General features: G+C 46.1%; 1 protein-coding gene and 1 long non-coding RNA gene across 2 annotated transcripts in view; one reads left to right on the top strand and one right to left on the bottom strand.

Annotated features, from left to right (window-relative positions):
- Nucleotides 1–567: 567 nt before the first annotated feature.
- Nucleotides 568–8618, bottom strand: LOC135391118 (uncharacterized). Its single transcript, XM_064621217.1, has 4 exons — nucleotides 8391–8618; nucleotides 5802–6027; nucleotides 4076–4284; nucleotides 568–2877 (listed from the first exon to the last, which is right to left on the bottom strand). The coding sequence occupies exons 1-4, from the start codon at nucleotides 8554–8556 to the stop codon at nucleotides 860–862; spliced, it is 2619 nt and encodes an 872-aa protein (XP_064477287.1). The 5' UTR covers nucleotides 8557–8618; the 3' UTR covers nucleotides 568–859.
- LOC135391121 (uncharacterized) overlaps nucleotides 6341–14295 on the top strand; it is a 46516-nt gene continuing 38561 nt past the window's right edge. The window contains exons 1-2 of the long non-coding RNA XR_010421864.1: nucleotides 6341–6432; nucleotides 10879–10972. This is a non-coding gene — a long non-coding RNA (uncharacterized LOC135391121). The remainder of the gene's footprint in view (nucleotides 6433–10878; nucleotides 10973–14295) is intronic.

The raw sequence follows: 14295 nt of genomic DNA, 5'->3' as shown, positions 1-14295 counted from the left end.
TACGCACACATTGTCGACTCGTCCTCACAATCTCCATGTCAGAGAGTCTTATTTGCATCAGAATAGCCGCAAGATAGAAAATGTCAAGAAATGTGATGGACACCGTTGCGCGATAAGGGCAAGGCATATAGGCAAGCAGCCCCTTTTCTTTCATCTCTTACTACTATGGAACGAAAAGATAGTCCATTGTGCCCTGCAGCAAGTTAAACCTTTCCCAGAGCAGACAGAGAAATCATAAAAACACGCGATCGCTTTTGTTCGAGTTACGCAAGCAGACATCAATATAAATCGTGGACGACTGCGCAGTGTGTCAAGGCGGAGTACCAAGCGTCGCGTTTTGTGCAGCTATGGTGTATATCCGTGTCTCGGGACGGTCGTTGCAGACTGAATACTGTGTGTGTGTGGGGGGGGGGGGGGTACCACGCCGTCACGCTGCCTAGTCTAGAAGTCATAGTACCCACACAGTGAACACCAGCATCATTAGAGACTGTTATACTAGAAGTGCCATATAATGCATTCATGTAGTGTGCTCGCCTTTTCTAAAATGACACACACGGAGACATCGCATTACTCGTGGTGAACACCAGTCAATTTATTAATTCTAGAATCCATGGATTCTTCGAAAGCACCATAATTCGTGGAGAGTGCAGCACCATACGACCCCTCTCCCCAATCCACTACCATGATAACTTCTTGCTGTGGTATCTTGGTGGTCTTGCCACGGTAAGACAGCGGTATCATAGTAGCACTACCTAAAAGAATATCAGAAACTACGAGAAATTATAATTATAGTATCAATCATTCGCAACAGCCCTCGTGATACACGAGGTCATGATAGGAGAGAACGCGTGCTCATATGTCACAGTATCTTACAGAGTCGGGCGTTGCCACCGAGTGGGCACTGGAAGGTCTCCGCGAACTCCGGCATATTCAAGAGGGGCAGCATGCACTGTTGTCGAGGGGTAAGTGGTTGCCCTTCCTGCCGAGAGCTACAGCTCATGAGGCAAAATCTCTGGAAAAATACACGCCGCGCGTCGGCCAAGGAATCCTTGGACGTAACTATCTGGCTCTTCATCAGATCGTACGCTAGCCGTGCGCTTCTCGTCCACGCAAATATCTCATTGGTCACGTCCGCTTCATCCGCTGTTCCTGGGGCCGTCATTCTTTCGTGCATGTTCATCAGGCACTGAAAAGATCGATTGAAGGACACTTTCGTTGGTTCTGACCACCAGGTGGACCCTTCGATCGGTCCAAGGACTTCGGACAGTTCTTTCGCTAACAAAGCGCCGACAGTCGCCAAGTCGAAGTACTCTGGAACGCTTGTAGAATAATATATTGGAGGTAACCTGTAGACACTGGGAATTATAATAGAACGCAATGATTTGACGTACAATATCGGACCGTCTAGTTGCAGCTGGTTCAGGTGGTCCTGGTCAGCTTGTGGCGGAAATTTGTGACGGACTAGTTGCTCGTTGCTTAAGAGATGCAGATAGTTCAAGATGAAACCTTTGTTTGGGAGTACGACGTCAGTATAGCTTGTCTTTGTGAGCGAAACCATTTCAGCTGCTGCTGGAAAGACTCCGATGGTGATGTTTGTCATAGCTCGCATGGCAAGAAGTTGGGTCTTGCCGTCCATCCAGTTCAAATAGTCCACGTTGATTATTTCATCGACGACTCGGGTGTAGAGCGTTTCGATGGTCGAATCATGGGAAACCACTTCGGACATGGACGCGTAGAGGTAAGGCCAAGTTCGTGAGAGAATCTTTTGGCTTTCTACGAGGCAAATGTGGATGACATCGTGTGCACTTTCAGAGAAGAGCCTGTGGTAGTCAAGGCGGATGACGTCGGCGGCAAGCTGAACATAAAGGTAGATAATCGGAAGTTTGTTGTCGACATATAACTTGTGGTCCAGGAGCGTTATGACTTGCCGCGTTGCGTTGAAACCTCGAATTTTGATCTTGGAGTCATGATGAAGAGCATATTCCAGTGGAAGTATTGAGTTAGCCGTTTCGTACAGCATGTCAGGCGTGACGTGTGTCATTAGATGTTCGATGTCCTGAGACATGACCTCCAGAACCGGTTCGTCGCCCCCAAGAACCGCGTTGACGTCATCGTCCAAAGAAAGGACCTTCTGATGGTAAGACTTCACTGGAAATAAGGACTCAGATACGTTCTGCAGAAATTCCAGTAGGTATCCGTCTGTTCGCTGAAAGTTATCCTCGGAAAGCTTCTTTCGGACTGATCTTGTATGGTATATCATCAGCTTCGGGTAATCCATGTCGTCGATCAACCGAACCCCGAACACCGAATCGATTCCATGCGCGAGGGAAATACGGATTAGCCCCACTAACACGGATGGATAAGTTCTGGCCAAGAAACCTCGCAGACTTCCAAATTGTTTCCGGAACGTTTGGTACGGTGGTTCCTCGGGATGCGATTGGCTCGTCATGAACTTATGGCAGTCTTTATAAAAGTACCGCAAGATATGCCCTCCGTGTCTGTCTGGCACTATGTTATCTTCCTCGAGCAACGTCCTGTTGATCTTCATCCGGAACTGTAGCTGGGCATCGCGAATAAAGCCGGTGTCGGCGGTCCTGCTGGTCCAAGATGAACAGACATGTCCGTAGAAGTCGATGCAGGGGTTGACGCGTTGATCGACGCTGTTTTCGAGGTAGGTCATGGCGTCAAGGCATGCTTTGGTGGCGCACAGTGTGATCCGTTTGCTCTTCGGAGGAGGCGTGAGGACGTACAGCATGAATAAGATGATGCACATGCAGACAATCATGAATGCAGTGACAGCGGTGGTGTAGCGGCTCGGGAGAGGACTGATGTTGTCGTAGCTCTCGTTCTCAATTTCCCGGTACGTCGCTTGTCCAACTTAAAAAAAAAAAAAGACGTAAAAGGAATGATATATACTGTGTGTTTGGGTATGTTACAACGGTGCCGCATGACATCCAGAGATCTAAGTCGAAAGCAATCGGCCCTTGACACAAAAAACACATGGTGGGGTCAGCCATTCAGATCAGAGCAGCCGATTTTGATTGTTCCTGATTGGACCATGTACCATTCAGCCAGTTTGTTGCTATGTCCCACTACCACTATTTCAATTTAACTGGCAAAAATGACTGACGACAGTGGAAATGCTCAGTCAAGTCAGAAACTGCAGGTGTAATTTAATTACATTTTGCCTGTGACGTGCACTTGTGGCATAGTTACTTTCTGCTGCGTTTCTGCCGAGTGAGCTGTCTGCAATTTCTGTCTGCAGTGCTTTCCCTTTACAAAAGTTGAAGCGTCTCTACTACGTTCACGTTTCCCTTCTGCTTGTAGCTGCTGGTCTAGCATGCATTTTAATATCTTTTTAAAACATGATATACTCGAACAGGGCCTGAACTGCGCATGTGGGCACTCGATCATCTCATAGTCTGATGGTCTGGAGTAACACTTCAAGGTTCTACTATGAAAAATCGCCTGAAAAGCCTGAATTAACTCAACAGCGTGACTCAATTACAAATGACGAACAACCGTAACTCAATAATATTTTAGCCTCAGTAACATTCCTTGTAGCTTAGATGCTTTCACAGCCATGTAACTATCGCTAAATTACATTTTTTGAGTTACTTACACAGCTCTGGTCGGTCGGATATGACCACGCACTGCAAGGTTTCTTAATGCTTTGCGTATCACTATATTATGGAGTTAGTCCGAAATTCACATGTAGCTAAACACAGTTCTAAACAAGCCCCTTCGAGATGCAGTGAACGTTGACTGAAGGGGTTAAAGAGGATCTCAAAAGAAACTGTGCACGTGACGAATAGGTGGCTAAATTTGCTATATATACTATATATGCTATATATAGTGCTATATATACGGCGGCTAAAATTCACGGTTCAAGATCCTGTCCGCTACGTTGAGGTCAGCGTGCCAGCTAACCACCGCGGTAACCCTCAGTTAGCTGGCAAGTCCCATGAGATCTATGAGAGCGACAGGAGCGACGCGATGAGACAACCTAGAGATTAAATTACAAATGCCCGTTACTTCAGTTTCTTTGGTCGAGGCATTGAACACATCAACTTACATCGCACGCTGGATTTCCGCCTGTCACCTTCAATCTTGGTGGACGTTTGTAAACTGGACGGAAGGGGCGGGCTTATCCTGAGGTCCGTGGACAGGTCCTCGTTGTCCTCCGACAGAGGCGCCAGAGTCCGTTCTTCAGGCACACGAAAGAGACGAGCAGGCTTAGTCGAATGGTCCTCTTTGCTGTTCCTCACCTCGCCTTTCTGCAAGCTGTGAAATCAAACACATCTGTGGTCTATAGGCTCATCTGCACACAGGCGTGATGATATTCCTGAATGGATCCGGTGCAACTTCTCTTGATCACCCGTGGATAACGCGTATTCGACAGGCCGATCCGGATCGGAATCCAGTCTTTTCATGCGTGAGTAATATCGTGCGGCGTAGCAGACAACACGAAAAGGACGGTGTCGTCTGCTACGTTCGCGGTACGCCACTCCCAATATTTAGGCACGGTGCAAACGCTCAACAGAACACGCAGCGGAACTTCTGTCCCGAGGGCAGTTCTTTTACAGCGTCAGCTGTATAGTGGAGGCTATCTCGTGATTGCGTCGGCGTTGTCGGCACTAGCATGTCCACGCAAAAACGACGACAAGGGGAAGCGGCGTCTACGAGAACGACGAAGATAGCGGGGAAATACACGCGAGTTACGTTATTTGTACAATTTTACAGCGTGTTCTAGTGGAGACTCTCCCGGGATCGCGTCGGCGTCGTCGGCATTCGCATGTCCGCACAAAACTCTTATCGTATGTGCGCTCAGCGCTGGAAGTAAGGAGGAGAATCCCGCCAGATTACAAGCGCTATCGATGGAAAGTGAAATAGCTGAGTGAGCCTGCAATGACTTCAACTTCTATCACGAAAAGCCGAATATCGACAGAACTTTGGTGGACGAATTTCATCGACTGCAAAAGCACCGCCTACGCACCATCACTACGCAGTGCGTGGAACAACTAGACGAGCCCCACTCGTTGACACTCGCAGCTCTAAATGTACGCTCCGTACAGCTCCACGCAGAATACGTTGCACACGACTATGTCCTCCGTAAGACATCCCTTCTGTGTCTTTCCGAGACGTGGATGAAGATGGAGAGACCGATACAAGTCGACGGCTTCAAGTGCTGCTGCGGAGCGCGTCGCAGTGGCAAGGGCAACCGAGCGGCCGGAGGTGCCATTAACCTGCGTGCCGGAGTACTGGCTACACCACTTGAAGACACGTCGGAGAACTTTGTGCCATGCAGCTTCCCACAGGGCTCGTGGTGGCTACTTCTCGCCTCGCGCCGCACCGGAACGCATCCGCGTCATTATCGTGTATGTACTCGCGCCTTACAGCACGCACAAGCTCCTCGTCGTCGGAGACTTAAACATGGACGTTTCACTGGCCAAGAACACCACTTTTCTAAGTGATATGTCCGTTGTGCACCGCCATCCGCCAACCCACAACATGGCTCATGCATAGACTTGGTGTTCCAGAACAGTCCCCTCGTTCAGGACACCACCCACCTCGCGAACCATTTCAGCGACCACAAATCAATACTCATCACGCTTAAATAAATTTGTCTACACACTTTCATCCGGCCTCATTTCACCACACGCAGAGCTCACGCTGAATTTCGCGTTACACGAGTCGTAACCGTAATGCTTTTCATTGCACAAGAATATTCCGTGTGGATGTCGCTCATGTGAATACGCGGTATCTTCAAGAACGATTGAAGTGATGACGTGATTCCATACCTTCCAATATCGATGCTCCCACGTGGTGTTCTTGGGTAGGACCGCGGCGAGTGCAATGCGGCTGGAGATTCTCGGGTGGCCTGCTGGAGGAATAGCTCTTGCATGGAAGGATAGTAGTGCACCATGTCATCTGCCGCGCTTCTGCCTCTCATCCTGAAGGGTGCCACTTGCATCGCTCGTGGCGAAGAGAGACTTCTGGTTGTCCGCACACTAATCTGTTCCGTTGCTGGAAGACAGCGATGCAGGACCGGTTACGATGCACAAATGAACAGCCTAAACTACAGGAGCATGTGATTAAGCTTAAGATATTGTCGTGCAATTATCCGAGCGTGTGGAGATAGGTCTGAGGATGCAGCTGTTAGCGTTTGAATATCACTGTAGAATATTAAAGGGCAGCTAGGCAGGATGCCGTTCGGACGTGTAAGGTAGATATTGTTTAGGTGATGTCAGGACAAACCTAGATTTCTAAAAATTCAAATATCGAGCCCCCTGAACAGTAAACTCCATTTACAAGAATTTCTCCCGCCTTTTCAGCGTCCTAGTGGTGGTGGCGCCTAGTGGTGGTGGCGTGCTCTTCCTCCATGGGCGACTCGTATGAGTGTAACTTCATGTTCTTGGTCAAGTGTAAAAGGTAAGCTCCTTTCCCTAAGCTCCTCCTCACGTAGTCCTTCGACATTCATATTACTATCATCATATTATATCATTCATCCTACCTCTTCACAGTGAGGCTTGTGCAGTGACGTCACGTTTGGTCACCTGACATGGGAAAACATATTGCCGCACCGGAATCACAGTAGGGGGCATGCAGTGAGCTGTTACGGCATGCGTGACGATACGAAATTGTAAAAACTGCTGCCTCATTGAGCCCGCAGTATAGCGCCTGTGACCCATCCCCATGTTTTCCCATGTCACGTGGCTCGAGGCGCTCAAAGGCTGCGCGTGACGTCGTGCGCACGAGCAGTGTTGTACCCGTTACGGAAATATGGTATCGCGATACCGATACTCGTTACTTGAGTAAAAAGTATCGAAATACCGATATCGGTACTTCGTTTTTAAAGTAACGGAGTACCGCTACCGTTACAAAAAAAGGTGACGCGATACTTTGGGCGATACTTTTGTTTGAAATAGTGAGATGTCGCAACATATAGAAATATCGCTTACGTGAACAGTTTTGCAGTGAAAAGACATCATATTTCATATGTAGTTCGGAAACGTTATGCTTGACCTTTTATCATTAGCTAGTTCTTGAAATCGTCTACTACCATCCTTGCAAGCCGTGGTCTCTCCGGCAGCTCAACAAAGGCCAGTTTGACATTTACGTTAGTGTCAGGCCCACACATACCGTGGAGTCCAATGACCAAGGAATCCTATGCGAAGTTAACGATGCCACAGCATATGTGAGCGTGACTCAGTGCGAAACGGCAGCTTAGCCGTGGAATCCAGAGTGCACTGTCAAAGTCTTGACCTCTGTTCGTTGACCTCAACTCTGTTTAACACAGTGTGGTTATTTCCTTCAGTTTCAAAGAAAAACGGTGAACACGTGTTTGGTACAATTCCATAATTCCGTTTACGGATCGCGTAGGCGTGTCCACAAGCTTCTTGTCGAGGGCTGGGCGGACCATTGACAATAAATAAGAGTGAGAAATATGGTCGGTGAAGAAAGGGTGGGGCGCTAAAAAGTATCGGTAACGATACAGAGATCGCGTTAGCATAAATTTGTAACGGAAATACTTTTCCGATACCGACTTAAGAAAGTATCGCGATACGCACTCCGATACCGAAAAAGTATCGATTACTGTAACGGCGATACGTACAACACTGAGCACGAGCCTCATTGCAGCAGGCGCTGTATTTTGTATCTATGAAAGCACGAACATGCATCTCCTCTTCTTGATGCGTCTTATGTGAGACATTTACAAATTACATATATATATATATATGTTTTAAAATTCCGGGGCAATTGTAGCTACGAGCGGTGTAAGAGATGTGAACAGATGGAGAGAGGACAGCAGGAAGGAGTGGGAGACAAGGTGTTCAGTATGCATCCTGTGCCGACCTCGGGTGCCCCTTCAATTGCTCAAACACCAACCGCCATGCGTAATGTTTCCTTCGGCATGTTAAAGAAAAGCTTCGCTAATTGCTCGCAACGCAACGCAACGTTACGATTTAACAAGAGCATAAAGAGAATTAAAGGGACGATCCGAAGCTAATCGTCAGTTTTGATAATACAGCAGTTTCGAACCGCCATACACGGCGTTAATTATCGAATAATAGATTATCATACAACACTATTGGATATCTCAGATTTAGTTCGTTGCGTATGGAACCAACGAAATATTGACGTTTGTTTTTCACTCGGACCGAACGGTAGAACAAGCTCAGCTGCGCGAGACCCATATAGAAAGGAGACTCAATTGGCTCCGCTGTCGACGGTGATGTCCCGTTACAAACACTTTCCGGCTTGAATGCGAACAAAACGGACTGCAGGTTAGATCAGCCAGTGCACGATGAAGTGACAGTCGTTCTTTGTTCTCCTTTCGTTACGGTCCGGCAGTAAGGTATAGACTACGTACTAGAATGATGTGGTACCTTCGTTCCCTGGTCTTCTGTCAGGCGACCGATGTCCGATAGGTGGCGTGGCTCTTGGGGAGATAGACCTGCGCTTCGTGCCTCTCGGAGACTTGGTCCCTATATTGACAGGCTGCGTCTCGTCACACGCAGGTGCCGTTGGCTGCGGTTTGTCAGAATCTGCCATGCGAGCGGCCGAAAGGGTCTGGGAAGATCGTATACAAAGAACCGAAGAGGGTGCAAGTCCTTCTTCTTTCAGCTCGTGCACGCGAGCTAGTCAGCTGGTGCCTCCACGAAATCTTCAACGTTACGCATCTTGGATGAGGGCGCTGTGGGATGGTTCTAGATAAAGTCACTGGAACCAGTTCGGATTCCGGTGACATTAAGTTAGAACTAATGTCCCTGGAACCCGAAAGGTACCATGTTTGTCTTCTGGTTCCCGTGGTGCCGTCGGACTAGGGCAAGGGCACAGGATTGCTCGAGTGAATCCGGTTATAGCGATCCAGTACTTTTTGTAGTATACATATACAAAAAATGGTCAAAACGCCGGGAATGGTTATGTTTATTTAGGACAAAGGCACGCCGGCATGCGCTACATTTAGAACAATTTAAAATGACGTTTCGGAATCTATGCAGATTCCAGCATCGGAAAAGACACGCCAGCGTCTGCCCGAAACTATTCAAGGGTCAAAGGTGCGTAGCTTTCACGAAGCAGCCCAGGGTATTCCATGCTATCAGATATCGATTTTTGCACAGTGATATTGATCTCGTAGTCCATGCTTTTACTTCTCGCCTTCTTACTCTTGCCTAAAAGTGTGTGCATGCAGGCATTTGGAAGCTAGAAAAATAAGAATTGTATTTTGCACACAAGTTGTTCTTACCTATACAGGGTGGTCAAAATTAAGCTTTCACTTGCACTTTATAAATAGGCGAACAAAAGAAAACTGGTGCTATTTTTCTGTTCCTTGAGTAAGAAACAGGTGCTACATAATTAGCAGCACCTGTTTATTACACAAGTAGCGTAAAGTTATCATCCGGTTTCCTGTCATCGCTGTGTTTGCGTAGCGCTCGTGAAAGCTTAATTTTGAACACCCTGTAGAGGTCTTGCATGCGAACATGATGTAGTACATGATTTGGGACAGGAAGCAGATTAGGAGAGGGTGGGTAAGGTCGGAAGAGGTCTGGCGGGAGTGCGCACGAGGAGACGCCAGTCAGTAAGACCATCGAGTACAAGAGTTACCTCTGGCCGCGGCGTCATTTCAAGAATCTCCACCACGGTTATACCACCTGTATGGTCTGCTGCTTGGCCTTTCAGACCTATACTTTTGCTTCGGGAAACGCAAGCTTAAGATTGGGGTTTTTATGGCGGTTTTTATGTTATAGAAAGGAACCCAAGGGGAACCGAAATTTTAGGATATGGATGATAAATTACGAGGCAATGCTGAACAAAATTATGAAACATCTAAATAACTAATAAGCGTAAAAACGGTAAGAGTGATTCACAAAGAAAAGGGTGGACAATAGTGGTAAAATTCATGGAAGTGATGTCGACGATGAGCTTCATGTGAGGAACAGCCAATGAGGATGCGTATGGCACAGAGAGTAGTTCCCCACAGTGTATTGAGTGCAGAGCATCCAGGTGCATAATCGTAATAACAACTTACTACCGTAACGTAATAACTTCACCTAATATAATAATAGTAATAACTTAGGACCAGCGGCATCCCGCTCTTTGGTGTCAGCTCTAGGGTCGTGCTGAAGACTGGGAGGTGGTGGGTTCGAATCCTACCACCGGTTGTGCTGTCTGAGGTTTTCCTTGGGTTTACTGAAGACTTTCCAGACGAATCTTGGCACAGTTCTCCCCGAAGTCGGCCCAGGACGCACACTAACCCCATGTCCCCCCCTCCTTCCTGCTGTCCTCTTTCCTTCTGTCCACATCTATACGCCGCTCAAAGCCACAGTTGCTTCGCGGCGCTAACGCGGAGTAAAAAAAAAATAATAGCTTGGAATGCATAAAACCAATCTGCCAATGGATTCTTTCCGGTTGTGTCATTTATATCGTTATTGTTGCTTAGTGTTCTATGAAACTACTACCGTTTGCTCATGGGAACCGAACGGACAAGTGCGCTATCGGTTCAGATGACACATATCCAGAAAAGATATTAGAACGGCAGAAATGCAAGCAAGGGCCGTCTGGAAAGGGAGAAGCGACAATGGGAAGGGAAATTTCCCTTTCCTGGCCACTCCACTAACGCAGCGGCTCATTTGAATGAATAAGCTACGAACGACAGCAGAACTAAACTAAGTAAGGGTATTAAAGCATGGCTTAAAATTATTTCGAGTTTACTTCTTGTTTTAAAGTGAAAATTCGTTGCTGTTGCTCAAAAATCACATTATGCACCTAGCGCCACCATTTCTTTAAAAGCAGCACGCACGGTCAAGAAGTCACCAGTCGTTTTTGGTGTGTTGCTAATATCTATTATCTGTCTTAACCGTACGCGTTTTATAGGTGACACGGAAGATATCTGGTATACCAACTAATGACGATAAGGCGGATCTTTGTTCTTCAACATTCACGGTCTGGTAGACGAAGCCTATTCATGGTGAGTGTAATCTAATTTCGCAGTTACCGTCTGGGCTTTCTCATTCGGCTCTGCAACAAGGGGTCTCAGTTAAGAGTTTGTCAGCGAAACGTTAGCGTTCTTAAACTGTAAAGTTGTTTCGCTGTAGCTAAGCTGGACAGATGAAGACGGAAAGCTTCAAGAGGAGCTACGTGCATTTGTCTTCAAGTAGCTTTAAATTAGGCTTAACTGAGTCACCCATTCTGTTCGTCAAAGAGCAACGGTCCCTGTAAATGCTGACGCAGTTAGGCCTTGACCAGTGATGGGCAAAGTACCTAAAAATTATACTTAAAGTAAAGTACCAAGTACCTGGCGTCATTAGTACTTCAAGTACAGTACAAAGTACCCAATTCCAAATGTACTTCAAGTAAAGTACAAAGTACTAGGCAAAGTACTTCAAGTATTCATCAAGTACATTGCAAATTTAATTTGTAACACTTTGCATTTCACTCTTTAGTATCTGTGTCTTGCTTGGCAAAACTTTAGCGAGCATTCTTGACAAATGCTCTAATGCCATAAAGTCCTAGGTTAAGTGCTAACCCGCGAATATGAACTTAATCAGATGTCATAATTTGCAGTTAGATGTAGAGAAGTAATCACTCAGCTGTGTTGTGATTATGTATTATACCCTGTCCGATCCAAGATCACCCGCCTATACAGTGTGGTGTTCCGGTAGTACTCTTCCGCTATAACAGGCCAGGAAATTTGAAGGGGAAAAAGTACAGGCCCACGGAGATTATATATTTCTGGGCATTCCATGCTGCTTTTTGAAATACATGGTTAAAAAAGAATATGGAGAAAGTAAAAAAAAAGGATGGAGCACAATGTAAGCCATCATGTTTATAAGACCGTGGTCTGCAGCAATGTAATCCATGTGACCAATTAAAAAAAAGTAAAATGTAAAAATGAAAGCATGTGTATCTTTCAGAGTGTTTCAGAGTGTTCATCATGTAATGCAATTACACATTGTTATATAAAATGATTATTAATTGCCAATGAAGGAAACAATATAAAAAAAAACATAGAACCCTGCATTGGGAGAACTGAAATGACAATTGATCAAGTCATTGTGCTGCCGGTTGCAGTTTCATAATGTGTGCGTGTCTTTGCATTCCATTCGTTTTACATAATCATTGAAGCGTTGATGCTTTTTCAACATTTCAAGCCATAAATTCAAACAATAAATTTGCTTCAACAAATAGGCTCTTTTAACAACACAAATTCTTTTTGGTAAAATGTCAGACTGGGACTCTTGGTACTGCACTCCACTAAAAGCACTAAAATGACGGCAAGAAGACAAAAACACGCAGTGTGTGTTCGTTTTCTTGTTGTCATTTCAGCGCTGTAGGGTGCATTTTTTATATTCTTTTGTGATTTTGTCTGGAGTCCAAGTTTAGGTACTTGAGTACTTGATGGGAAAGTACTTTAAGTACGATACAAAGTACAGGATTTAAAATGTACTTAAAGTACAAGTACACAGAAATGTACTTAAAGTTGGGTACTTGGTACTTCAAGTACTGCCCATCACTTGCCTTGACGAACGGAACGGTTTCTTTCACTGACTGCTTGGGGAGCTTCGCGTTTCAGTTCGTAAGCCAAATGGGTGTTACGACAAAGGTAAGCTGTAAACTTCTGCGTCCACCTTCGATTACAGTTCCATCGTGGTTAGGGCTAGCTTGCGATCGCGGTGCTAGGTGTAGAATTCGCCAGGAAATTTATTTAACACCCGTTCGAATTTCAGTTTGTAACTAGGTCACTTTTGTTAATAAAATGGTGTTCCTTTTTCCGTTTCTTCACTCATTCACCCCCGCTTTGACGCAAACATGCACTAGCTTCTTGGTTGCGGCAGGTATGCATATTGGATGCCCCCTTTACCTCTGAAAGATGAAAGTCACTGAAAAGGTTAGCCAGCTGTAGGACTCGAACCCACATCTTCTGGATTACCGGTCTAGGGCTCTACCAATTGAGCTAAGCTAACACGCCTTTTCAGCGACTTCCAGCGTGCGTCATGTGAAGGGACAAACCAGTCACTCTCTCTCACTCATCCTCCTTTCACTCTTACATTTTTGCACACTCATACACACATTCATACGACAGGGAACGACGCAAGCGGCAAATGTTGAACATGAGAGAACTGATGTTCTGAGGCTGGAACAACATAGAAGGGACAATCACATACAAGGCCTCAAGTTGCCTAAGAAATTAACGATGAAAGTCACTGAAAAGGTTAGCCTCGTTGTCCTTTTACTTTTGTCATTTTGTGTATTTTTGTACTTTGACCACCATTGCAATAAAACCTTGCTTCCTTATCTTGACTTTGTCGTTCGTCAACCTTGATACGCAAACATGCACTACCTTACGGGTTCAAGGTACATTCCGACTCCCCCTCCCCCCTTTCCTTGCAGAGACTACCCAAGCAGCACAATGTACTGAAAGTCGAGTGCAATAGGGGTGGACGGTATGTGTCTTATCAATGTTCTTTAGTTTCATCAGTCTGTTCAAGGCCTTCCACCTACCCGTCCACCCCTATTGCACTCGACTTTCAGTACATTTTGCTGCTTGGGTACAGTCTGATGCAGCGCAGCCTCGTTTCCCTGGTTCATGGAGGGAGATTACGTCCGGCAATTGATATGCCCCATCAGAACATCGAAGTACCTTTCACTTCGTCCTGTTAATGATGCTAATTCTTTTCTGCTTTCCACAGGAACTGTTCTTCAGGCCGACAACGCAGAGATCTTTCACCACCACAGGCTCTTCCTTACGTGGTGAAGCCACAGGAGCGAATGAAGAATCTCGAAGCCATTTTTTTTTGTACTGTTTGCTCTGTTGCTATTCCTTGTTGCAAAATAAACATGTTCCTACGAGAATTTTTCATTTTTCTTGACTCTAATGCACCTTAACGTAGCCATGGCTTACACCTGTCGAAGTGTTGAGGAAGACACCATGTAACCCTTTGGGTGGAAAACCTAACGGCTGAGTTGTTTTAAGAAATGTCACCTACCGCGTACACAAACGGCAGAAATACCTAGTATGTCGTACGAACTAGTGAAAGAAGGAAGTCGCTGAAAAGGTTAGTCAGCTGTAGGACTCGAACCCACATGTCAAGGATTGCCGGTGCAGGGCGGTCCAGCCCTGGACAAGGACCTGCAATCCAGAAGATGTGGATTCGAGTGCTACAGCTGGCCAACCTTTTCAGTGACTTCCTTCTTAGGCAGTAGTGGCTTGTGTATTTTGTAGTCCTTTCTCCAGTGTTCCAGCCTCAGAACATCAATTTCCCTCTAGGGGAAGGATTGGCGCTTGAAATT

This window comes from Ornithodoros turicata, chromosome 4 (assembly GCF_037126465.1).
Source record: "Ornithodoros turicata isolate Travis chromosome 4, ASM3712646v1, whole genome shotgun sequence".
Taxonomy (NCBI): Eukaryota; Metazoa; Arthropoda; class Arachnida; order Ixodida; family Argasidae; genus Ornithodoros; species Ornithodoros turicata.
The sequence above is the reverse complement of the archived record's forward strand: the minus strand, read 5'-3'. Positions and strand labels throughout refer to the sequence as shown.